This window comes from Prionailurus viverrinus, chromosome B1 (genome assembly GCF_022837055.1).
Source record: "Prionailurus viverrinus isolate Anna chromosome B1, UM_Priviv_1.0, whole genome shotgun sequence".
Classification (NCBI taxonomy): domain Eukaryota; kingdom Metazoa; phylum Chordata; class Mammalia; order Carnivora; family Felidae; genus Prionailurus; species Prionailurus viverrinus.
The window spans coordinates 37680434-37707720 of NC_062564.1; the positions used below are offsets into that span (position 1 = coordinate 37680434).

Below are 27287 nucleotides of genomic sequence, written 5' to 3' on the forward strand. Positions count from 1 at the left end.
TACGACTCTTGATCTTGAGGTGGCGAGTTCAAGCCCGTGTTGGGTGTGATTACTTAATTAAACTTAAAAAAAGGTACATTAATGTTTCCACTAAAAAGTAAGTAACAAGAGTGGTACTAAGTCAATGTTTCCTAAGTATTACGTAAGAATACTCAGTCAAATCTGCCTCAGTAAGAGTTTGTTAATAAAAGTGGTCTACAAGGAGTGCCTACCAGGGACCGGGCACTGGCCATAGTCCTTTTAACAACCCTAAAAGGAACACAGGCAGAGTCAAATTTTTTAAAGACTAAACAAGGTCCCATGAATACTGGCAGAACCAGAATTAGAACACAGGTCTACTTAGTTCTTGCATGATTGGGTCCCTTCCTCCTCTATATCTCCTAACAACTGCTTTGAAGAAGGGAGAGAAATGGAAGCCTCCATGATGCCACACCTTTGTCCTTAACCACCATGTTTTCTTTATATTCTGGATGTCTATTTAAGGTATTATTTGAAGCAAGTTTTGGCATGCTTCAATATGTGTTTCATTTTCTATTTATCATCCTCTTTCATCCATTGCAGATAGGTTCTAGAGGTCTTGAAAAATGTTTTAACAATGCTGTAAAACACTTGTAGTAACTCTCAAGCTTGAATCAAAACACAGTATGTTGGAAGATATATTACTGTGGAAAGAGCTTGGAAGGTAGAAAGGTCAGCCTGAAGACAGAAGGATATAAAACATGGGCCATATCCCTATAACACAGGAGGCTGGTGTACAACACTAGTTATGATGTTCAAAACTAAATCAAAGAGGTGATTATATATTATATATCCACCTGTTATTATTGTTTTTCTGATTAGAAGATACAGAGTCACTCTAGGTACTTCCATTTAATTTAACATTTATTTTCACTTTATATCCAGATGTCACATTTTCTACATTAAAATATAATCATGCAGACTCCCCCCACCCCTACACCCTCAGAGAAAAAAGAACTTTACACAACTTGAAAGATGGAATGCACAGAGAAGTTGCTATTGCACCCAAGTAACAAAGAACACAAAGAGACTAAACAGTAGACATGGCAAAAGTGCATAGAATACAGCTCAGGGCTCACAATAGGAAGGAGCGAGAATTAAAAGGCGAAAGCTTTTAAATGCTATCACTTGTATCACAAGATTAACCTGAAAAGGCAGAGATGGGTCAGAAAACAGGACCAAATAGGGGGTCTTCCAAAGGCTGCTGTCAACAGAGTTTAAAATATCCATACACAGAAAAGCTTTCTCTTCCCCACCTTGCCCTCAGCATCTGGTAAACACTTTAGAAACTTAAGCCACTGTCAGCATGTCAGAATGTAGATTGGATATGGGTTTTTCCTTCTTCTTTTATTATACCCCAACTCTTTCCAAGCAACAGTTCTATTAGTTATTTTAATTATGATTCCTCTGCAGGGAAACCCAGTAAGGATCATTAAGACAAGGCATCTCACTACTATCAGACTGATGCCAGCTGTGCAAAAGCTGCAGAATTCTGTGTCACTCAGAGGGAGGCAGAACAGTAAAACACAGGATTCCCAACTCATATGGACTAAAGAGAAAAAGGAAACTCCTTTTCTAATCTAGTCATTAAGTAGGAAAAAGCAGGTGGACAGTTAAAACCATCTGCTTAGAGCAGCAGCACATACCTACGAGCACAGCAACAATCCAAAAACAAATACTCAGGGAAAAGGCTCTTGGCTCTTCAGACAGGAGGATTCTTTTAGACCTGATCCTGGCCCTAACTTGGAGATCAAAGCGTTATAATTTCAGACAGTGATACTCTTGAGGGGGCTGAGAGATAAAGTAGAGGAGACCCAAATAATGAAGACATTATTAGGCAACTAACTGTACCACTATGTACAAACACACATCAGTAAGAAAAATTCACCTCCATCCCTGAAGCTACTTTAAAAAGAGCACTGATGACCTGGGTTTTCTCAACAGGGGATATTTTAAAGTCTGTTAGAAGTTTAAAACATTGCAACACTGGCACAGCATGTTACCTATTCTTTGTTTTTAATTACAGGGTAACAAGGCAAACTCCAACACAGAGATGGGGGATTAGGGAGTGCAAAAGGAATAAAGAAAACAGAACACTATTTCACAAGTGTATCGAGCCAGCGATAAAGTAGCAGCTAATGCTTTGCAGAGTCTCGAGGATAAAATTCACTCAGGGTGCTCTGAGGGATTCTCTTCAGCATTTCTTTGGGGAAGATTCGGAGCAGTTGCCAGCCAATGTCCAAAGTCTCATAGACAGTGCGGTTTTCATAAGGTCCTTAGAAAAAAATGAGATTGAATGAGTAACGGTAAACTACTTACCACTTATCAGTGTTATTCATTATTTATGCCACAGTAGGGCTGTGAGCATCGAGTATAAAAAAAAAACAAAAAAACAAAAAAACAGAAACAAAGCAGTTAGGTCTCCTAAGACTGAAAGCAACCGAATGTGTAAATGAGGATACAGTTAAGTACCATCAGGAATCAGAGAAAAGGGAGAGAGGCCTGCAGGCCAGAGAGGGCAGTCTGGTGTGTGGGGGGACATCTTTTTGGATAACTGGGTAGGATCCTAAATACCTGGAGCAATGGAAACTAGACCCAGTATTCTGTCCAGAGATTACAAGAAAGGCACTTTTCTAGAAACAGAGGATGAATTTGAGGGAGGGTTGTACACACTGAGAAACCTTAAATGTCAACTAAATACCCTGAATAGGTCAGTCATTTTCAAAGTTGTTACTAATTATTTTAATAGCAGAATCACTCTTATCCTCAAATAAATTTCATTTCTTGCCTGAAGAATCAGAGTGGCTGAAATTCTGGGTTCTCTTCTCTACTAAAAGAACTTCATTTTAATCTTTTTAAGGTATTATGATTCTGCATTAAAAAATTATCCACATTTTTTTGGGTTTAATGTTAATAAAAAATGCATCACATACATAGAAGAGTGCACGGGTCCTAAGTGTATAGTGTGATGCATTATTCCAAAGAAAACACATTTGTTTTAAGTACCACTGAGGTCAAATGTAGAGTATTAGCAGCATTAGCAGGTGGCAAAGGAGAGACCAATCAAAACAGTTTGAAAACCCTACATGTGCTATTTGATGAAAACCATTATAGAGCCTTTTTTACTAGAGGGACAATCAATAAAATTAGTAATAAATTTATTCTAGCAATGAGACGTAGAGAGTCAGGAAAAGTGATGAAAAAGCTGGCACTGATGACTAGGATGATGGGAAACGGGTATGGACTAGGCCTTAAGATGCAAAGTGTGGTCAGAGATCAGTAGCATCCACATTACCCAAGAAGTTGTCCAGATACAGAATCTCTAGCTCCATCCAGAACTACTGAATCAGAATGTCTAATTTAACAAGATCCCAGTTTATCCAAAAGTGTATTAAAATTTGAGAAACACTGGACTAATGTACTGTAATGGAAATGAAAGCAGAATAGGATATCTTATTTATTGTTTATTTCCATTTATTTTGAAAGAACATGCACAAGCAGGGGAGGGGCAGAGAGAAAGGGAGAGAGAGAACTCCAAGCAGGCTCCGTGCTTAGGATATTTTAAATAAGAACACCACAAATTAATAAATATTTGGTCACTGGAGAATAAATGAATAAAAGTGAAGAATAATGCCCAATTACTGAGCTTGGGCTCAGTAGGACAATGCTCATGCAAGAGATAGATAAACTGAAAAGAGAACTGCTAGGCAGGTGTTCAGCAAAAAAACAAAAAACCCCAAAAAACTCTGGGTTCTGACCATGCTAAGCCTGAGGAGATGGCAGCATAAACAAAAGTATCCTAGTTGGTGATGTGGGATTAGAGCTTTAGAAAGAGGATGAGGATCCTACATAGCAATTTAGTCAACAGCATAAGAAAAAAGTTAAATCTAGAGGGAAAAAACAGCTCAGAAAGAACAGGAAGCTAAGCCTCTGAGAAGGAAGAGGAAGATAAGATATCAGAAAAGGAGATGAAAATAAGTGAATCAGAAAAGCCCCAAACCCCCAAAGCAAGAGGAGATCATTGCAGAGGGGTTAAGAGGAAGGAGAACCAGCAGTGGAGGCAGCAGAGCAGAAAGCCAGGTGAAAGAGAAGGAAAAATTCAGATGGGAGCTGAATGGATAATGGAGTTGAAGGCAAAGGGGAAGGAGCTTGAGGGCTAAGTGCAAAAAGACATGATAGACAATTGGAAGAACCTCTTCTCTACTCAGAAGGAAAATCATGTAGAGACCAATGTAAATTGTCCAGACTGGGAAAGAAGTCTTCAAAACTATAAATGAGGTTTTTATATTTGTGAGAAAACAGTCATCTTACCCTGAGCAATAAAGTTCTTCTCAAACTTCTGCAGAAATTCCAAGTAAAGAAGATCATCTGAGGTAAGGGCTTCTTCTCCAACTACGGCTTTCATGGCTTGTACATCCTTACCAATAGCATAACATGCATACTAAAGAGAAGAAACGCTTATATAAATAGGGATAAGATTTTATAAATGTTAACAGTAATCTGGGCTATATATTTAGGAGTATTTCTATACCTATCTTCATGTAAGAGACCACAGAAGGAATTTCACATTATTTACAAACATAATTCACATAAAGTTCATATGAAAGTATAAGAAAAATTTTATTATAGTCTCACTGAGAAAGGAGTCTTCTGGCATGCAGTCCATAGGCACTACTAATATTCTCTAAAACATACACTTCCTCAACATTCAATGAGCTTACATTTTAATAGCATGTGAAGTCAGAACTCATACCACAAAGAAATCCATCTCAAAGTTCAGAAAAACTATTTGCGGTATGAGGTTTGCTTTTTTTTTTTTAAAGTTCACTTATTTATTTTGAGAGAGAAAGTGTGATCAGAGGAAAGGAAGAGAGAGAGAAGTCCAAGCAGGCTCCATGCTGTCAGCGCAGAGCCCAATGTGGGGCCCGAACCCACAAACCATGAGATCATGACCTAAGCCAAAATCAAGAATCAGATGCTCAACTGGCTGAGTCACTGCTTACCATTTCTACTTTAAGGTCAAAAGTATTTTTCTTTATGGTGCTTGGTGTACAATCTCATACAACTACAAAAACCAAGGACTTCACAGAATATACAAAGCTGTATCCCTTAGTGTTCTGGTGATTGCTTAAGATCTTAAGTAAGAAATTACAGGGGCGCCTGGGTGGCGCAGTCGATTAAGCGTCCGACTTCAGCCAGGTCACGATCTCGCGGTCCGTGAGTTCGAGCCCCGCGTCAGGCTCTGGGCTGATGGCTCAGAGCCTGGAGCCTGTTTCCGATTCTGTGTCTCCCTCTCTCTCTGCCCCTCCCCCGTTCATGCTGTCTCTCTCTGTCCCAAAAATAAATAAACGTTGAAAAAAAAAGTAAGAAATTACAGTATCATTCAGGAATACTCTATTACTAAGGTTACTAATAATAACTGAAAATGGACTTATACTGTTGTTGTTGTTTTAATTTAGAACTATCTTGTATAGCATTAGACATGGGTATCAAGCATATGAGTTTTAAACTTGGCTATCAGCATCTGTCCTTAATGGGGGAAAAAAAAAGACTTGGTTCTAATGAATGATTATATATTCTACACATGCAACCTTTATTAAAGTTCTACTTGGATTGGGAGAGAAGTACAGTGATATGGGAGAAAGACAAGAGGCGTAAGACAGCAAATGGACTAAGAAAGGTATTCGTTTCTTTAAACACCATCCTTAAGATGACATACATACCAGCTGGTTAGATACATCAGCATGATCCTTTCTGGTCATACCTTCTCCAATAGCAGACTTCATTAACCGTGATAAAGAGGGCAGCACATTAATAGGCGGGTAAATCTTGCACAGAACATGAGGAAAAAAAGTACATTTAAATACAAAATTCAAGATTTACTGGTAGTAAAGAAGCATTTTGAAACTCATTATTATCCCTTAAATTATATAAAACTGCATTATTTGTTTCCTAGTTAAGTTCTAATATCTTTTCCTAGCAAGAAAAGGAAGTGAGACTTTATGGCATAGTATTTCTTTTGAGAATCAAACTCAAAATGAAACCTACAAAAAAAAGTACAAGAGCATATTGAAAAACTAGAATTTTCAACATCTGCCTACCGTATCAAATGTAAATAGCCTTCTGAGCTCTATGTGATTCATATAATCACATATGAAATAAAAAGATTAACAGTAAGTAATTCCACCCAAAAGCTGGTATTAGAAGCCACATCTATTACAAAACCATCAATCTTTTTTTGATTATTCAGCCATTAAAAAAAAATCTTGCCATTTACAACATGGATGGGCCTTGAAGGCGTTATGCTAAGTGAAATAAGTCAGGCAGAAAAAGATAAATACTTTTATGTTCTCACTTATATGTGGAACCTAAAAAATCCAAACCCAAAAAACTGTGAGCTTACAGATATAGAAAGGAGACTGGTGGCTGCCTAAGATGGGCACTGGGTGAAGGCAGTCAAAAGGTACAAACTCCCAGTTATAAAACGAGTAAGTCATAAAGATGTAATCCAGAGCGTGGTGACTACAGTGTGTATAATACTGCATTGCATATTTGAAAGTAGCCAGGTGGGTGGATTTGAAAGTTCTCATCGTAAAGAAAAAGTGTTTTGTAACTATATGTATTGATGGATGGTAACTGGATTTACTGTCATCACCTTGCAATACATATAAATATCAAGCCATTACTTGGCACACCTAAAACTAATAAAATGTACTGTCACTGATACTGCAATAAAAAATAGAAAAAAATATTTTTTGTATTAATAATAAGACTGGTAGATTATGCTCTTATGGAGTAGAATACCCAAGAAAGTTCTTTGAGACCTCTGACTCCATTTTAAGAAAAGTGGAAACTTCATTCTTAGTATTGGCATTCTTGTCCACAATAGGATTTAAGTATACAGAAATGACAATTTTATAGCTGTATTATAAACAATTCAAGTTGACATTTTCTGACAAAATAATTCCTAAAAGCAAAGTCAAAGTCACTAAAGAGAAACTGAAGAATAGATTTGTAAGATTTACAGCACTGCTCAAATGTCAAATACCTGTCTATTGTGCAGCTGTCTGTCCACATAGATTTGTCCCTCTGTAATATATCCAGTCAAGTCAGGGATGGGGTGAGTGATATCTACCAGAGGAAAACATCTGACATTAAAGTGTCCATATCATATGAACAAACCCACAAGAAGTGAGAGTACATTACCTATAGCATTACATAAAATGGTGCTCTTTAGAATAATTTTCTGTGATAGAAAAGTTCTGTATCTGTGCTGTCCAATATGGTAGTCACCAGCCTAATGTGGCTATTGAGCATTTGAACTGTGGCTAATGTAAGCAAAAAACTTGATTTCAAATTTTACCTAATTTTAATTAACTTTAGAGTTTAAGCAGCCAAATGTAGCTAGAGGTTATCATATTGGTTGGCGTTATTTAGAGTTGCAGCACAGTTAGACATGTATTGGGCATTTAAGGTCAATTAGCTGCATTCAGAAAAAGTACCATGTCTCCTAGTTATTTCTCTCCAAAATATAAATAAAATTCCATTTTAAACACAAGTTCCCTGGCAGAGGTTTACCAATTCAATATATACTGAGAGAACATGCTTCGTTCATAAGCTATTTCAAGTGGATACACACCATTTCAACACAGAAAGTATAGGAATGTTAGACAAGCAAACCACCACTATGCAGGCAGCACCAATAAAGTTCCACAAAGCAAGACGTTTTTAAGTTGGTTAAATGAATAAAGTAATTTTGTAGGTACTTTCTTGGAACAAGTATTTTCATGTGAGAGGCAGTATAGTGTGAATTATAAATTCAGACTGTCTGGGTTCTAAAGCTATCACTTCTTAACTTTAATAGGTTACTTTACCTCCCTGTGCCTCAGAGTAGAACATTTACCTCAAAACTGCTATGAGGATCAAATGAGGTAATATTTATAAAACACTGAAAACAGTGCTTACAGTGAGTTATTACTGATTCTGAAAATACTTTGTAAAAGTGCTTTTTAAGCACGGAGGTAAGGACAAAAAGGCAGTAACAGAAGAGGACTACTGAATGGTTTCACTCCCGAGCATACACTCACACAGGCATTGCACTGTGTACTTTCACAAAATAAGAGTCCTTTTTTTAATATTTAAATTCTAGTTAGTTAACATATAGTATGGTATTGGTTTCAGGAGTAGAATTTAGTGATTTATCACTTACATATAACACCCAGTATTCATCCCAACAAGTGCCCTCCTTAATGTCCATCACCCATCTACTCTGTCCCCTCACCCACCCCCCTTCCATTAAGAGTCTCCTATGGTTTGCCTCCCCCTCTAAAACAGAGTCATTTTTAAGCAGCCTTTGGTGATCACTCTGTCTCTAAAGTCTTGTGGCATTTCTTATTTGTGCTCTTCATTTGGCACTTAAGCTACCTTACTAGTACACATACATAAAAAATATCCAACTAGATCAAGTAACTTACATTAAAGAGAGACTGAATTAAAAACACAAAAGGAATTCCTTATATCTAGATCTGTGTCCCCAATAATAGCAGTCACCCAGTAGTAATTTAATAAATGAAAATTGAAAATTTTAATTATAAAGAAAATTGTTTTTCTTCTTCCACAAAAGGATGATTATTATAGGCAGTTATCAAATGAAAAATTTTATTTAGATACAAATCACTAAACTCTTGAAGGATAAACTCAAAAGGATTTCAACTCCAAAACAAATGAACACAGGGGAAAAAGGCTAACCAAGAAACAAACTCTTAACTATAGAAAACAAACTGATGGTTATGGGAGGGGAGGTGGGGAGTGGGGGGAAATGGGTAAATTCTACACCTGAAAGTAACATTGCACTGTATGTTAACTAGCTGGAATTTAAATAAAAACTTTTGGGGGGGGGGGCAGAATTTCAACTCAAAAAGGTAAATGTTCTTCTGTCTTAGAATCAAGTCCTTACAGTGATTAGGTGTGCTATAATCCAAAGACCAAAACTTACCATCATTAGGCATGGTGAGAATAGGGATTTGAGTAATGGAGCCATTTCTACCTTCCACTCGACCAGCACGTTCATATATTGTGGCTAAATCGGTGTACATGTAACCTGGGAAACCTCTTCGACCAGGAACCTCTTCCCTGGCTGCTGAAACCTGACAGTAAGTCAAGAAGGAGAATATCACATACCAGAATATGAAAAGTAAACTTAGTTAGAACATGTTTTCTTAAACATGCCCAATTACAATGTGGGAAGTATCCTCTTTTAATTTTAAATAGTCTCTAGAAGATGACTTAAAAACCTAGCAACACAAGTTCAGATTATTCTGTAACAAAAATGTTGAAGGGGGGGGCAGAAGTTTTTCTTTTTTCTTTGCTACAATCATATCACCATAATGCAAATCTTCAAATATGTTGCTAGAAAAAAAATCTGCTTGTAATTCTATAAATCAAAGGAAGTTATTTTAAAACTAAGAGAACATTCTTAGTTCACAAGATTTATTTCATGCCACGGATCTTGCCATATTTATGTAAGCTAACTAATGCTGAAAAGGTCAAAAGGAAAGGAAATACATACCAGGGATCATTTGATGCAGCTTACATATTTAATTTAATCCTCACAACAATCCTGTGAGGAAGGTAATGCTGTTAAGTCCAACTTACAGTTGGAATCAAGGGTTGGCTAAATAATTTCCCAAGATAACAGAGCCAGGAGTCCATTCATTACACAAAATAAGAATACTTATAGTCTTTCTCTTAGAGACATGCACACTACAATATAGGCATATATATTAACCTACAACCACCAAGAATTCTGAAGTATTAAGCCCAACTTTTAGGTGTTACTTTGGCACCTCCAAAAGAGTGTGCTACAGTAGTGGTACTCAAAGCATGGTCTGCAGACCAGCTTTTATCAATGTGTAATGAGAACACAGAAAGTAGAATAAGTATTTAAAAACTCTGATGGCAATCTGACATCTGTTGAATCTAGTAAAAGTAAAATTCCAGGCTTGTAAGTTTATACCTTCTTTAAAATTTGCTAATAACTCATTTTAACTGTACTTTTAAAAAGTACTGGTCTGTGATGGGTGGAAAAAAAAAACTCCTATGCTGAAAAAGCACTGCAATAGAATGAGATATGGTGATGGATCATAGGGAGTTTTAAGAAGCTGGGTATTTATACGGCATGTCTCTTCAGAAGTCCTTTTTCCCTTTTTACATGTTTAAAAGAGTAACTTACTCAAAATTTCAGTAACTTGTATTAGACCAAACACCCCAAACTTCTGGGTGGTAACTACGAAAATCTTAACATTGTTCCTAAAAAAACACTGAGTTTTCTGAAGGAAAAAGTTCTAAAGAGGGTACTATCAGAGTATGCTGTTTTATTTAAATACTAACATTATTAAGAATGAAATTCTGAAAAGGGTTAAAAATTGACAATCTGGACAAAGAATATCCTAGGAGAATAACTGAATAAACAACTTGCATCATTTGCTCTCTTTTAGAATCAAGTCTTAAATGCATGGAGCTGGTGACAGTATGATAACTAGGCTAATAATTTAAATCTTATCCTATAATAATTTCAACTAGGTTAACAAAAAAAAAGTTGTGTTTTCCTTTCCAATTAAGGTATTTTACTAATATATGAGTGATGAAGCTTAAAAAAAATGATTAAAGAAAAATAAAAACTTGTAAAGAGACAAGATAACTCTGAAAAATAATCCATTTTTAGAAAAAGTTACCTCTCGAAGTGCTTCAGCATAAGAACTCATATCTGTTAGGATAACCAATACATGTTTTTCACATTGATAGGCCAGAAATTCGGCTGTGGTTAGAGCCAAGCGAGGAGTGATAATTCGCTCAATACTGAAATGGAACATTAAGTCCTTTGTTACTCAAATTAAAAGGCCAAAGACTAAACAACATGATTCTGGAAATAACAGTACAGTTTCCCTTCAAAGTTTTAAATAGATTGCAGAGGATAAAGCAATTATTACTTTAAAAGTTCTTAAGTAAGCAATTATTTTATATATTTTTATAGTAAGAATTACTTAATGCTACAAAGTTAGATTATTTTAGAAAAGGGCCCCTAATTTCTCAGAACTACATTGTTCTTAAAACAGAGAGAAACAGGGAGGGAAGAAATAGGCAAGGGGCTAGGTTTCTCAAGTAAGAGGAAAAGATCATTTACTAGGTACTAGGTAATTTATATGTATTATCTCACTTAAAATGCACAACAGTATGAGACAAGTATTATTTGTTGTATTTTATGAGAGAGACAACTGAACTTCAGAGCCAAGGTGATTAGCCCAAAGCCAATTAGCCAGCAAGAAGAGCTGAATTTAATTAAACACAGCTCTGCCATTCCTATCCCCATGTTGCTTTCACTGTAATGTTTTACTTCCCTTGGCTTAGTAACATTTTTGATCTAAAGCCTGAATGAGCAGAAAGAAATAGCTCTATTTACTTACGTTGGGTCATTAGCCAAGTTCAAAAAGAGGCAGACATTGTCCATTGAGCCATTTTCTTCAAAGTCAGATTTGAAGAACCGTGCAGTTTCCATGTTTACCTAAATAACAATGACTTCATCAGTGCAGGGAGAAGAAAAATTCTCAGTATTTATTTCTGATGAAGGCTAAGCTATGGATCTACACTGTTCCTTCTTTTAAAGTTTCAAGTACTCCCCAAAATTTCACAAAAGCCAACAGAGTAAAAACAGCCTGCTTTGGGCATAGAGAAAATTATTCTTAAATTTTGCAGTCAAGTGCTAAATTTTAATCCTGAGTTTACCCCAAAATGCCAAATTGCAACTTCTCTACCTAGAAATAAATCCAACAATGTATGTGTTGTTTCTGCACTGTTTTAATAACATAAACAATTAATTTTATATGTCATATTAAAACAAAAAAATTATACTTACACCCATAGCAGCAAATACAATTGCAAAATTTTCCTCACTGTAGTCCACTACATCTTTGGATTTCTTTACCAAACCAGCCTGGCGACAGATTTGAGCTGCAATCTGATGACAAGTATAAACGAACTGAGTTGAAATCTAAAATTTTTACAACAAAATCATTTTTATCCTAAACTTTTTGAAATTGGAATTATAAATGAAACGATGTTCTAAAGGACTTTACCCAAAAAAGTTTTTGTACTTTTTGCAAAGATTTGTAAGAGTAAGCAAGATAAACCTCATGCATGAAAAACACAATACTGTTGAAATGGGCAATGGGTACAAGTGAGTATTGCTGAAAACCCTTTATTTGGTTTCCTACTAACAGTGAAGCATTTGAAAATTCTCCCTTGTGATGAAGCGCCTGGGTAGCTCAGTTGGTTGAACGTTCGGTTCGGGTCATGATCTTATAGTTTGTAGGATCGAGCCCCGCATTGGGCTCTGCACTGACAGTGTGGATAGATCCTGTTTGCGATTCTCTTTCTTCCCCTCTGCTGTTCCCCCCACTCACAATAACAAGCTCTCAAAATAAATAAAACATTAAAAAAAAAAAAATCTCCCTTGTTAAATTTCACACAAAACAGATCCTAGTTCTCACCTCATTGTGTGGTAAGCCAGCAGCAGAGAAGATTGGAATTTTCTGCCCCCTAGCAATACTGTTCATGCCATCTATGGCTGAAATGCCAGTTTGAATCATCTCCTCTGGGTAGATTCGACACTGAGGATTGATAGGCTGGCCTAAAGTAGTTCCAAAAGATAACATTTAATACATTAAGACTATAGCCATATAAATAATTTCTTTCTACTCTTATAGAATCAGTTATTTTTAAAAATCTGAAATTGTTTAAGTAACTTTTCCATTAAGTAATATTTCCAGTCTTTTGTAGACACAAAATACATGGTAGCAGAACTCAAGTTCCTAAAACAAAATAAATAAGAGAGAAATCCTAATTTCAAAATCCTTTACATTTCAAAGCTATTTATATTTCAGATATACCCTAGTGATATTTTATAATCTTAAAATATTTTATATAAAATTTTAAGATTTCTAGAAAAAAATTAAATAATACAACTAATATGTACCACATTGTTTGTCTACTTAAACTATCAATCACTCTCTGACAAAGATATTATAAAATAGAGGCTATTTTCTTCAAAACACAGAAATCCATTTATTGCTCCTACCCATGATGTCAAGGAAGTCTTCAGCCAGTACAACAGGACCTCTATCGATAGGTTTTCCTGATCCATTGAATACCCTACCTGTAAAACAGTAACAAGACAGTACAGAGTGGACTATGACTCAAACAGTAATAACTTTTAAGAAAGACTCCATGGAAATATGTTTAAAAGAAAACAGATCTCTGCTCACAACGCATAGCATCCATTTACCAAGCATATCCTCGGACACTGGTGTTCGGAGAATATCCCCAGTAAACTCACAAGATGTTTTTTTGGCATCTATACCTGAAGTCCCTTCAAATACCTATTGAGAAAGAAAAAGTAATCAGAAGAGTAAAAGGGATTTAGATCATAAGTACTTAAATATTATTTTTGTCTGTTAAACAGCCTATATAAAGTAAAATACATCAATGCATACTATTTTCATAATAAACAGAGAAATGTCCCTGGTGATGAACCAAACTGCCAACCTCTAAACCAAGGATTGTGCCTCTAGGCCAACTCCATCAAGCTAAGAATGTTGTTTACATTTTTAAAGTGTTTAAAAACAAAAAAAAAGGAAAAGAAAGGAAAAGAATATGCATCACAGACCTTAGGTGGCCCCACAAAGCCTAAAAATTTACTATTTTACAGAAATTTTGCTGATCCTTGCTCTATAGTACTTTTTAGAGGAACATGTTATTTGAGAAAACTGGCATTTCTCATAATTGGTAACATTAAAAACTAGGTATTATACAAGACAATGAAATAAACAAACTCAGATCTTGTTTTGGTTTCATCCCATAAGCTATAAATTCTGTCTTTTCATCTTTCTCTTTCCATGTGATTATCTGCTTTGTTTTATTAAAAAAAAAAGCCATTTATCAGTGGAGCTATTGGGCTAGAATGAATATAGATGCTGACATTTGGCAAGACAACAAGAAAAAATTTTTTCTACCAATAGCCAGTAATCAAGATATACTTACTCAATAATTGCTAGAAAAGACAAGAAGTGTCCCTTAATGTTTTTGTTCAACTGGCCAGGTTTTGAAAATGATGCTTACCTGAACCACTGCTTTGGAACCACTAACTTCTAGAACTTGCCCACTTCTCTTCGTGCCATCCGGTAATGTCAAGTGGACAATCTCAGCGTATCTGGGAAACTGTATAAGAAAAAATAAAAGATCAATAACCAACTTATAAAAGCTCCCCAAATTCCTCTGTATGTTCTATCTCCATCATAGCATGTATGCATGTAAAATCTCCCCCAAAGGTATATACTGAGAGTTTATAACATCGTCAGGTAGTTTACATTCTTTAAACACTTAGCACCTGGTACATATACTGGTAAACACAGCATAAGGTACAGAGAAAGGTCTTAAATCCATAAAAACGCAGCAATTAAATTTTTCTTCTCTGTGTATATGTCTTAAACTTTGAAACTAAAGAAAGGCACAAAACTTACAAATGACTACATTCTCAGTACTCAGAACTGACGTTTATTTCTGGGTTGTGTGTGTACTCACCCTTATACTTTGTGGGAAGGGGATAAAAATGTCAACTGAAAATAAGATAAATGTTCCCCCTCAAACTCTCCTAACCAAGTATGTATGCCTCTTCCGTTTTTAATATTTTATTTTTTTTAAGTTAATTTATTTTTGAGAGATAGAAAGAATGCATGCATGAGTAGGGGGCACAGAGAGAGGGAGAGAGACAATCCCAAGCAGGCTCCGCATTGTCAGCATAGAGCCACAGAGCCTGCTGAAGGACTCCAACTCATGAACTGAGATCATAACCTGAGCCAAAACGAAGAGTCAGATGCTTAACCAACTGAGTCACCCAGGCACCCCCCACCACTTTTAATATTTTAAAATGCAGATTTCCCAGAAATATATTTTAGTGTTTTATTTACATAAATGGCAACATATCATCCTGAAGCTTTTCTTTTTCTTCACTTGATCTTATGTTTTAGATCTGTCATGGTAATACTTACCTCTTTTATCAACACAATCTATTGCAAAGTGCATCACTCCCTGTGTGATGTGAAGGAAAACATCTCTCCATTAAACAATGGTGCATCACTGATTTTAAAACACTCTTTTAAAAATTTTATTTATTTTAATGTTTTTATTTTTGAGAGAGAAGAGAGAGCACATGCGAGTGGGGGGACAGAGAGAGAGGGAGGCAGAGGATCTGAAGCGAGCTCTGTGCTGAGAGCAGAGCCTGATGTGGGGCTTGAACTCACAACCCATGAGATTATGACCTGAGCCCAACTTAGACACTTAACTGACTGAGCCACACAGGTACCCATAAGACACCTGGGGATGCTAACATGTGAATAAATGGGCATCCCAAAATTAATGTTAAAACAAAACAAATGTAGTTAAAATCAAATGACACATTTTATTCAAGGTTATTCCAAATTTACACTATTACAAATATGCTACAAGAGCATTCTTGCATGCAGCTCCTCATGCAAGTGGGTTTTCCATAAGGTATTTGGTTACCAAGTGATGGGCTAGAGGCTGTGCCCATTTTCTCTAAATTTTCATACTACTCTACAAAGGAACTGTATTTTTTTTAAGATCTCCCTAGCAGTATACAAAGCTATCTTTTCCCTATATTTGTGCCAATCTTTTATTATTTGAACTTTAATTTTTGCCATTTTAATGAAGTAAAAAATAGCATCTTTTCAATATGTATTTTCCAGATTCTCCTAATATGGAACAGCTTTTCATTTCCATTGACAATTAAGACTTCATTACCTATGATTGGCTTATATCTCTTCACTTTTCAAATGGATCTGTTTTTTCTTTCTCTTATAGGTACTGGATATTAATCCTTCTGTAAGTATGTGGTTCTACTGTTTCTTGTCTTTTAATTTTCTTTATGGTATCATATCAAAACTTTTTATGTAAGAAAATGACTTGTCTTCCTTTATGTTGGTGCCTTTTGTGTCTGGTTTAGGAAAGAAAACCATCTAATCTAAGTTGTACAAATAGTCTTCAATTTTGTCTTCTAGTAAGTTTTTCAGGTTTAGGCTAACTTTAATCCAATTGCCTTTGTTTGTGGTATCCATTTTTTTTCTCATTTTTATTCTTTTTTCACATAGAAAGCCAATTACCCCAAAAATATCTATGCAGCACAAAATGTCCCCCATTGACTTGCAATGCTGCTTTTATCATTTACCAAGTCACAATCTGCACTGTGACAAGAGTTGGTTTGAGGGAGCTTAATTTTGCTCCACTGATAACAATTGCTTATGCCTGCACCAAATCTTTATTTGTAATTACTCTCTCTCTCTGATTCTGTTGCCTGAGAAGAATCAGTATCTTGCCTATTCTGAGTCTTTTTGTTAATGAACATGGAATCTCCACTTATTTTAAGTCTTCCTTTTTGTCTTCCAACAAAGTTTTAAGGTTTTCTGTAAATAAGGAGTTCTGCCACATACAACACTCCTGATTTCTATAGACTGATTCTTGTATCCAGCAACTCTGTGTTACACCATTGTTTCTAGTAGTTTGCCTACTGAATGACTTGGGTTTTAGTTAATGGTATTACCAAGAAATAATGACACCTGTGCCTTTCCCCTAATACCTTTATACTCTTCTTTCTTTTAGCCACAGCACTGGTCAGGTTCCAAGTAGATAGATAGATAGATAATGGTGGTGACAACCAGGCATCCTCAGCTTTTTCCTGATTGAAATGGGAATGTTATTCGAGTCTCTCCTTAAGTATGTTGTTTGCTGTAGGTTATGGTAAGTATCCTTTAAGAAGTTAAAACCTTTTGTTTTTGTAGAAATGAGTAACTTTATCACCTTTTCTTTATTAATTTAGAGGAGCACAAGCACTTTCTAGTTTAATCCATAAATGAGCTGAATTAAGCTAAATGACTGATATATTTCCTAACATTAAATTATCTTTGTATTAATGGGACAAACTCTACTTTGTCACAATTCTATTGATTTTTTACATACTCATTTTTGCTAATCTCCAATACATGACTATTAAAAATTTTGGAATCCGTATTTATAAGCGAGGATAGTTGTCTTTTTTTCTTTTCCACTACTACCCTTTGTCTGGTATGGAAACCAAAGATGTGCCAATTTCATAAAATGAATTGAGCAGTCTCCATCTTCTTCTTTTCTGACACAATTTGCATAAAATTATCTGTTCCTTTAACCTTTAAATTCTAAAAGCTACTCTAAATGTGGTGTTATAAAGCCATTTCTACAACTACATATATTCACCAGTTTTTCCTCAGCTGGAGCAAACATCAATGAAACTTTTTGATCACTCTTAAAATTACTTCCTGAAAGATATTTTCTAAAGTCCTTCTCAGGGCACCTGGGTGGCTCAGTCACTTAAGCATCTGACTCAATTTCGACTCAGGTCCTATCTCACAGTTCGTGAGATCGAATCCCAAGTCAGGCTCTATGCTGACAGTGGAGTCTGCTTGGGATTTTCTCTCTCCATCTGTCTCTGCCTCTCCTCAGCTTGTGTACGTACATGTGCTCTCTCTCAAAATAAATACACTTAAAAATAAAAATCCTTTTTGTTACTGACTCTTATAGCATCCCACACTTAGCCTTCATAGCAATACTAACCAGATATTTATATATATATGTATTATATTTGCTTCTCCACTACATGATGCTCCACGGGGGAGGGCCCATTGTTCACCATCATATCTTCTGTTCTGAGCTCAGTGCTTAACATAATTGAAATGTGAATATTTTTAATTGTTTTCAATAACATATTTATAGTGAGTCAAAAATGTTATCTAACATAGGAAAAAAAAGGAGAAATAAAGGATTAAAAAAAAAAAAAAGAAAGCATCCAATCTTTTCCTCAAAAATAAAAGTGTAGGCTCCACTTCACAAAACATTAATGGGCACCTGCCTACACCCTGCACAAACTGAGTGCAATAAATTAAGGCTTTATATCAAATTGCAGACTAGCATGAGACTGTGGCCAGAAGATGCATTTGTTATGCTTAATCTTAAGGTTAAAATTTGTAAAGGAACCTTGTCATGCATAAAAATATAATCTTAGTGATAAAGCTGAAGAGACAATGCACTTTGCCCTTTCTTTGAGGAAACGTTTTTCGATTTATTTTCTGCTTCCAGAGAGGTCACATGTCAAACATATTTCCACCATTACTTCTCCCAACAAACTAATAATTGTGTGCTTCTCCCCTAATCCACCCCAACACCAACCAATACAGAATTATTGTTCTAGAGAGTATACTATATAAATTATTTTCTTGGAAAATATTTTGATCATAGAGCTCAGGTAGGAGGCTTTCCCTAGGATATTCAATTACAGTCTATATCCTATGCCTCTTTTTCTATAATAACAGTAATAGTGTTTAATTCTTAAGCATAGGTGTAGCTAAATAACCAATATGTAACTAAAGATCCTTACAACAGAGTAAGTAAAAACTGTTCTTTAGAGTTTCAGTCACTGCTGAGATAACCTGTTCTTGTTTATTACTACTTGAAAACCAGTGTCAGGCCCTCAAAGATAAAAGTAACTTTGTTTATTCACTCAAAGACCTTAAAATTTAGTAAAGAAGACAAATACTATTAACAAATAAGTATAACACATGGCCGTCTATGACAACAGCCAAAAGATATCACATAGCTAATAATAATCTATAGGTTATAAAACACATTCATAGATTACTGTTGTTTTTCCTCAATAAACCTATGAGGTAGGATTGACACCGCTCCCCAATTTTCTCTTCTTTTTTTTAATTTTGCAAATGAGGAATTCTAGGCCATAAACAGAATCCACAGTAGATCCACTACTGGAATCCAATATTCTGTCTTTTGATTTTAAAACTAGTCTCCTAGATAGCACTGACATTCAGACCAAAGAATGGCTTAAAAACAGTAACACAAAATTTAAAGTGTGCTGAACAGGACTTAATGCCATGTCTTTAATTACATAAATGTTTAAATGATAATCATAGTGGTATTACCTTAACATGATCTAAGATCACTAGTGGACCATTGACTCCTGATACTGTCTTGTACGCTGGAAAGAAACACAGAAGAGTCAGCTTTAGTCAAAGAGGACAACAACCTACAATTGTCTCTGTAGTATTACCAAAAAGCTACTCTCTCTACTGCACCTATTATAATATGGAGCAGTGAAACAGTTAAAAACTTTTCATTGAATTTGTGAAATATGCCTGTGCCTGTACAACTTTTCATAATCCATCCTCATCCAACCAAAAACATTTTGTGTTCTTACTGTAAGTCACTTTATTTTATGGACCCAGGACACAAAAACAAAGATGGCATAGAGGGGCAGAGCTCTTTCACAAGTTCCCAGTTTTATATGGAGAAGGGGGGAGAGTTAAGGGCTATAACAGACATAGAGGGTTTGTGGGAGCACAGGAAAAAACTAGCAGTAGTTCTTACTTCAAAGAGAAAAGATAATGCTTTAAATAAGAGGTGGCACTCAGCAAAGTAGATAAGGAAGGGAAAGGAAGGCCTCAACAACTTTAAACACAAATGACAAAACTCACAAAGCAAATCTGAGAAAATGTAATCTGTGAGGTAAAAAGCCATAATTAAATGATGTCATAAAAATTACAGGGAAAAGAACTTTAGGAAGTGGGGAGTAGGCAATGGAAGAGGTCAAATACGACCTTTTTTTTTTTTTTTTTCTTAGAAAAAGTAAAATGTTACTGTCAGTTTAGAGGCTTGTATTTTTCTACTGCAAATTATTCTCTAGGAATAAACTACCAGCCAATAAGGTACTACCCAAATCCTTCATTTCAGAAAGGAGCCAGCTATCCTACACCGACAAACATGTCAAATGTAACGCTATTTAGGTATAAAACAGAACACTCAGGAGACAATAATTCTAATCTCAGAATTAACTAAATTTCATAATCAGAACAGCTGAAAAAATGAAATAAATGAAGAAAACTTAATACAAGGCTTTAAATACATTTTAAGAAATTGTCATCTGAGAATTTTTCATTTGCTTCATTTCTTGTGAGGTCTTGGGATAGAGATTTTTGGCACAAATATAGACTTCCAAGAATGAGGAAACCATTTAATATAACTAGTCTGTCCACTCAAGGGGCTTAAAAACTTGAAAACAATTTCTTCAACCAGAAAGCAATTACCCTGGGACAAATGCTGGAAGCAGGAAAGCACTATCAGGGGCATTTGTCTTTCATGCTCATAGGACATTTAAACCTGATACCAGATATTTGCTTGAATATCTGTAATTGTAATTATCTCAACAGAGGGCCCCAAATGACTTTTTTAACCTTGGATAATAAAAACCAAGTCACAAATTTAAAAAGCTAAGTTACTTGAATGGATGGTAATGTAAAACAATTAATCCAATTCTCTTTAAATTACAGAAACAGAAAAAAACAGAGGCTTTTTATGAAAATCCTCCCCACTATATGAAAATAATCTGATACTCTTAAAAATAATTCCTACTCCTAAAAAAATTAATTTTTCTCATTTTGAGTGAATTTGAACATTCAGTTTTTCAATGACTTTCTAAAACTGCTATGTAGAAATGCAAAGGGAGAGACATCTGAAACATGTTTTCCTAGAACACAGCTTTTAAAAATATAGGAACAACACATTTTCAAAACCTTCACTTAGTCAGGGATAAGAGGAGGGTGTCAGCTGGTGGGGTGGGGGTGAGGATCTAGTTTTGAGATTTATAGGCAACTATGTTTTTAACTTTATTTTTTTAATGTTTATTTTAGAGAGAGAGAGAGAGAGAGAGAGAGCAAGTGAGCACACAAGCAGGGCAGGGGCAGAGAGTCGGAGACACAGAATCCAAAGCAGGCTCCAGGCTCCGTGCTGTCAGTGCAGAGCCCCAACGCAAGGCTAGAACCCACCAACTGTGAGATCATGACCTGAGCCAAAGTCAGAAAGAAGCTTAACCAACTGGGCCATCCAGGTGCTCCTAGAGGCAACTGTTTTGAATAAAATGTAACCAACAAAATTCTTCAGATTCTGAAAATTCTCTCTACTTTTTCACCAAGATTGGTTGGCATCTTCTCTGAACTTTTAGCCTCCGCAACCAGATCCTTCAGAATCTCACGTTTAAATTCAAGCTCATTTCAAATTATGAAGTTTTGCCAGTCACAAGCAAAAGCCTGACCAAGAAAAAGAAACACTAGTCATTGTTTTTGCTGGAAACAATGAATCAAGTTGACTTCTATTACAGAAAATTCTATTTCATCAAAAGCAGTCTCTAAATTTGCAACGATGTACATACTTTAAAAAGTCTATAAATAACTATTCAAATTAATTGTTTAATACCAACACCACCAATATACGGTTAATAAGTAATTGTCAGGAATTCTCACTTAATCTCCATTAACAGATCAGAGTTAACTAATATTATTCCAAGTTTTAGAAGAGAAAAAGGACTCTCAGATAAGTAGTCAAGTAACTTGACAAGGATCTGAACTTTTTTTTTTTTTTTTTTTTAAGTTTATTTAGTTTGAGAGAGGGGGAGAGAGAGAGATTGAATCCTAAGCAGGCTCTGTGCTAACAGTTCAGAGCTCGAACCCAGGATTCCTGAGATCATGAGCTGAAACGAAATCAAGAGTTGGGTGCTTAACCGACTGAGCCACCCAGGTGCCCCAAGAATCTGAACTTATGTATAGCCTGGACCCAGAGCCACTTGTTCTTTTAACTCTGTACTGCAGCTCAAATTCCAAAACCGAACTGGTTGTTTTCCGTGGTCTGGTACACTCTTGTAATTATTAGTAAGACTTAAGTAGCTATACCACTCAAAACAATTTCACAAGTCTGCAACTTTAGCTATGAAAAAGTAAGTTATTGTTGCTATTTAATGCACTGGACAATACTTCTCTTGTGTCTAAATTTTGTCACTACTGTTACACAGTCTTTCTACAATGGCATATAGCCACTGGCAGAGTGGGAGAATCTAATGGAGATGCTTACTTCTTTCCCCTCACTGGAAAGCTTAAAAAATGCAAGAAGACTACTTCAGATACAAATCAGAGCTTAAGCAACATCTTGATTTAAATTAAACTGACATATACAAACCGAACAAATAAAAGCTATAACCCAAACTAAATAAAAATATTACCAAACTTTACATTTAGAGAGTGTTTCACACTATACAGTGTGTCGTCAGAGAAGTTACCTCATTTCAGATTCACAAAATGCTGGGAGATCAGCAAGGCTGATAAAGCCACTCTACACTTAAACTAAGGCTCTGACAAATTTGTTACTAAATGTAAGAACTGGACTTAGAATTGGATTTTTGGTTTGGCTTTTTCTCCCCCTAATTCTAAGGTTGGTATTCTATGACCCTGTATTTCTGAACTTAGTCTCCTATATAATTTAATAAATATAGAGGTGACACAGTTGCTAGCATTTTGACTACAAACAGGTACTGTAAGACAGTTTATATATACCAACTATAGCTCTTTTCCATAATAAAACTATTTTAAAAAAATACAAGCAGAGAAAATGATACCAAACACTACTTTTTACCTCTCAACAGTGTTTACCCAGCCTTCCTCACAATTACTATTAACAGCCCAAAGCAGAGAGAAAAGTTTAGAGTAAGGCTGCCAAAGACATTAAGCTGCTCTATGAAAAGTCAAAACCTATTCACAAATTATATAAACGTTTGTATTTACCAAAATAATGACCACTCTTCTTATGAAAATTCCCAGATGAGTAAGTTGAGTCTGCAGGGGATATTCAGAACTTCTGACAACATAGATACATGTTTACATTACATGTTGAACACATTACATCTTTGATCCTTAACTATCAAGCAAGTACTATCAAGTAATATTTATGGAGTAATATTTTAAAATCTAAATTTACAAAGGTTTTAAGAAGCACTTATTTTGTCAGATGACATCCTCTTCCTCCTGCAGGATATGATATTGTTCAACACTAGTAACGCCACTTAATGATTGTGAAATTTTCAGAGAAAATTAGACAGTCATTGCATAATACCAGATCCAGTGCTCTAGCCTCCACCTTATTAGCAAAACAAAAACCCCAAGCAATCATCTTCAATTATGCAAGAATAGTAGAGACCCACACCCTGACAGGTGGGTACTGAGAGGTTCTAAAAAAAGGCAAACTGATAATTCCTTTACTTGACTTTTCACTGAGGCTAACTCTGCTCTATGAAATAGGAAACATAAGGTTAGTTCTGAGGCTAACTCTGCACTATGAAATAAGAAACTTAAGGTTAGCTCTGATCTAAGTAAGGTCTTAAGAACAATAGAGATCATCTAATTCAAACGTTCAATGTATAAAAGTTCTATATGTATTACTGAATTTTGCTCACAATTTAAAAGAAAATTAAGTTTTCTTTCCTTGTGATTAGAAATTCAACTAAAATGCTCATGATTACTTCAAGGCTGTATATCTCATTTTCCATTTCTCGTTAACAGACCCATAATTGTGATGCTGTTTTAAAACAGGATCGAGGGGCGCCTGGGTGGCGCAGTCGGTTAAGCGTCCGACTTCAGCCAGGTCACGATCTCGCGGTCCGTGAGTTCGAGCCCCGCGTCGGGCTCTGGGCTGATGGCTCGGAGCCTGGAGCCTGTTTCCGATTCTGTGTCTCCCTCTCTCTCTGCCCCTCCCCCGTTCGTGCTCTGTCTCTCTCTGTCCCAAAAATAAATAAACGTTGAAAAAAAATTTAAAAAAAAAAAAAATAAAAAAAAAAAAATAAAACAGGATCGAATTTTTACAGTGGAACTGCCAAATTAGTTCCACTCCTTTATTCAAAAAGCACACATTAAATTACTATAATAACATATCACCTAAGGTGGTATAATCAATCTTTAGAAAAATTAAGAAGTTAATCAATATTTATTCAGAAGCAATTAAAACTGTGGGACTAGAATCAAGAATATGGCAATATAAGAAAAGGATGATATTCAAATATAGTTAACTGTTAGCCTAAATTCAGTATCATTTATGCTTTTCAGAATAACCCAGACACAGAAGGGCAACTCAAATAAGTGTCCCAACTCCCTACTCTGATTCCACCCACATTAAGAATCTCCTAAACTATTAAAACAAGGGGTTTAAATGCAGGTTATCAAACAATTACAAGACACCTTCTATGTGTCAAGCACCTTGCTACACTGAGGACACAAAAAGGATTCCTGAGGTTCAGTTTGAAGCATTATATTGTAACAATTCTGCCAGGAGGCATCTCCTCTGGAGTTCTTTTGCGCTGGCTAAGCACACAAAGAATAGTGAAAAACCACACTCCTCTCTTAAGGATTAACAACCATGTTTTAAACAATTTTATTATTTCAGTTGATACTCTCTGAATTAACACTGAAAGAAAGATTATATGGAAACTATTGCACCCTTATAATCTTTTCCTACAAGTCACTAATGTTTACCTGCTCTACCCAGAAAAGCAAAGCATGCAAATGCAATTCATAAAATAAAATGTGTAATTGTTGGGTATAAATTTATTGTCAAAATCTATATAAGAATGCAATATCTGTCAATTTCTTGAAACATTCATTTATATAAACCTCCAACAGGCATTTTCTAATTCAGATAATTCTCAATGTAAAAAGCACATTTTAGTAAACCATGGAATCAACTGTGTTTTCCCTCTTCCTCTCACTGCAGTGCTGTCATATGACCTAGTGATAGATCAGGATAGGATTAGTCAGACTGGAGAGCCCTAGACTGGAACCCTTCATTTGAAATTTTTTTTAACCAATGAGCCGCCCACAAACAGGCATTCTGGCAATTAACCAGTGCAAATATTGTCTCACCACCTGGGGAAACATCAGGTGCTTCCCCAGGTTTTAAAAAGAGTCAATTTCCAGGGCTGATCCCTAATTCCTAAGGAAGCTGTGAAGACATCTGATGCTACACAACTGTACTGTTTAGTAATAAAAATAAATAAACATTTCTTTTGGTAGTCCACTTAAAACATGGTTTATTTTATTTTTTTTTTTTTTAAATTTTTTTTTTCAACGTTTATTTATTTTTGGGACAGAGAGAGACAGAGCATGAACGGGGGAGGGGCAGAGAGAGAGGGAGACACAGAATTGGAAACAGGCTCCAGGCTCTGAGCCATCAGCCCAGAGCCCGACGCGGGGCTCGAACTCCCGGACCGCGAGATCGTGACCTGGCTGAAGTCGGACACTTAACCGACTGCGCCACCCAGGCGCCCCAAAACATGGTTTATTAAGGCAGGTTTTTTTTTACAGTCACAACAACACTTAAACATGCATATGTATGATATGCTTTGCACATAGACTATATAATACGGGCAAAGCTGCTTGGCTTCCCCAGGATATCCTTGCACTCAATCGTGTTAGGTTTAACTCATCAGTAAATGAAGAGACAATGGTAGAAAAGGGCCCAGAGAAAATTAAGAAACGGAATTTTAATTCCTGCTTTGCCAATCATTTAAGCGTTTAAAGTCTGGAAGTCGTGTACTACCCAGACTGTAAGCTTCACACTGTAAAATGAGAGCGTTAGACTAGATGACCTGCAGAATACTTTTCAGCTGTAGCATTCTCTGATATCAAGGTGTCCTCCCGTGGAGCAGCCCTTCCACAAAACATCTCCCTCTGGCTGTGGGCCTGACCTCCATCAAGTAAAGGCCAGACCACGTCAGCGATGGCATTACAGAGTCTCCCTAGGCAGGAACTCCAGACTACCCCTAAAGGTCTATACCAGAGGGAGGAGAGGGTACATATCCAAATGATATGGGGCGGGGGCAGCTGAAGACTGAAGTCACAAGAAGCGGCCTTGCCTCAGAGACAGGAAGCAAGCGCCTGATAAAGCTCCAGTCTAGGGAAGTTGGAGAGGGCGGGGCAAATAGCCTGGAGCCCACCACCCCCAGGAAAAAGTTCCTGGCGGTTCTCTTGCCCTTGGCCTACCTATGTTACGAAAACGTTAGGTACACTCATATCTCCTTCTAAGAACAGACTTTTGGGTCAGTATAGGGGCGGTAAGAGAGGGAAAAATAAATCCCCCCTCCCCCGCTAAGCAGGTGAATGAGAGCACGGGACTGGGTAAGGAGCAAAAACAAGATTCGTCTTGTTCTCTGATACTCACTGAGGCGAGGCTGGGAAAGGTAGTTCCGGCTAACTGCCAGCGCTTGCTCCCGAGATCCCACCACCGGCCCGCTGGTGGGCATGGGTAGCTCGGGTGCGGCCCCGTTCACGATTCCCCGCATCGCCCGCAGCGCCATCTTGTCTCCTCCGTCCCGACTGGCCCCGCAGCTGCCCAGCGCAGGCGCAGATATAGCAAGGGCGGACGGTGTGCCTGGCTCCGCCCACGCGCGCTGCGGAGCCGGGGCCTCGCCCCGGCCTCGCCCCGGCCTCGCCCCGCCCGCTAAGCCGCCAGCTTCGTAGCTCACCGCCCGCAGACTCGTGACTCCGGCTCCGTGTGGGCGGGTGTGAGTCCGCCTACCAGCGAGAGGAGCTGACCAGCGTGCTGTGAGGGAAGGCGCCGGGCCAGGGAGAGGGAAGGAGAAGCGGAAGTGGGTCCCAGAAAGAAAGGCTAGATTTAAGAGAGAGAGAAGAAATGAACACGAAAGGGATCCACATGAAGGGAAGGAGGGGGAAGAAAGGCGAGCATGTACAAGAAAAGGTCACCCATTTTCATGACACTGAATGAGGAAAACTCAAGTTCTGAAAAAGCACTTTGAAAAACGGAAAAGATATTAAACCTATTCCGTGATTAACATAGGGCACTATGTGCCATTATTTATTGCACTTTACTGTCTTCCTGTCCGATTTATTCCCTCATGTATCTATTTAAAAAAACATTTGGTGGAATTTTTAGGGTGGTGATAGCAGTGTAAGACACGTGTAACATATTCCAGTACTATTTCAGAAATAGGTCACCTGACTCAGTTGGTTAAAAGTTAGACTTCGGCTTGGGTCGTGATCTCACAACTCCTGAGTTCCAGTCCTGTGTCTAGCTCTGTGCTGAGACCTCAGAGCCTGGAGCCTGCTTTGAATTTTGTGTCTCCCTCTCTCTCTCTCTCCGCCCCCCCTCCACCCCCATCTCTCTCTCTCAAAAATCAGTAAACATTTTTTAAAAATTAAAAGAACTGATACAAGAACGACTAGCTAGTTGTGGGAGGTGACCGTCCAGGCTTAGGGTCTGAGCGATTG

At 36.8% G+C, this 27287-nt stretch overlaps 1 protein-coding gene across 1 annotated transcript; it reads right to left on the reverse strand.

Annotated features, from left to right (window-relative positions):
* Positions 1-864: 864 nt before the first annotated feature.
* ATP6V1B2 (ATPase H+ transporting V1 subunit B2) lies at positions 865-26386 on the reverse strand. Its single transcript, XM_047856133.1, has 14 exons — positions 26221-26386; positions 19113-19168; positions 14191-14289; positions 13358-13451; positions 13151-13228; positions 12564-12703; positions 11930-12031; positions 11481-11578; positions 10752-10875; positions 9014-9164; positions 7067-7149; positions 5742-5846; positions 4330-4459; positions 865-2293 (listed from the first exon to the last, which is right to left on the reverse strand). The coding sequence occupies exons 1-14, from the start codon at positions 26354-26356 to the stop codon at positions 2154-2156; spliced, it is 1536 nt and encodes a 511-aa protein (XP_047712089.1). The 5' UTR covers positions 26357-26386; the 3' UTR covers positions 865-2153.
* Positions 26387-27287: the final 901 nt, after the last annotated feature.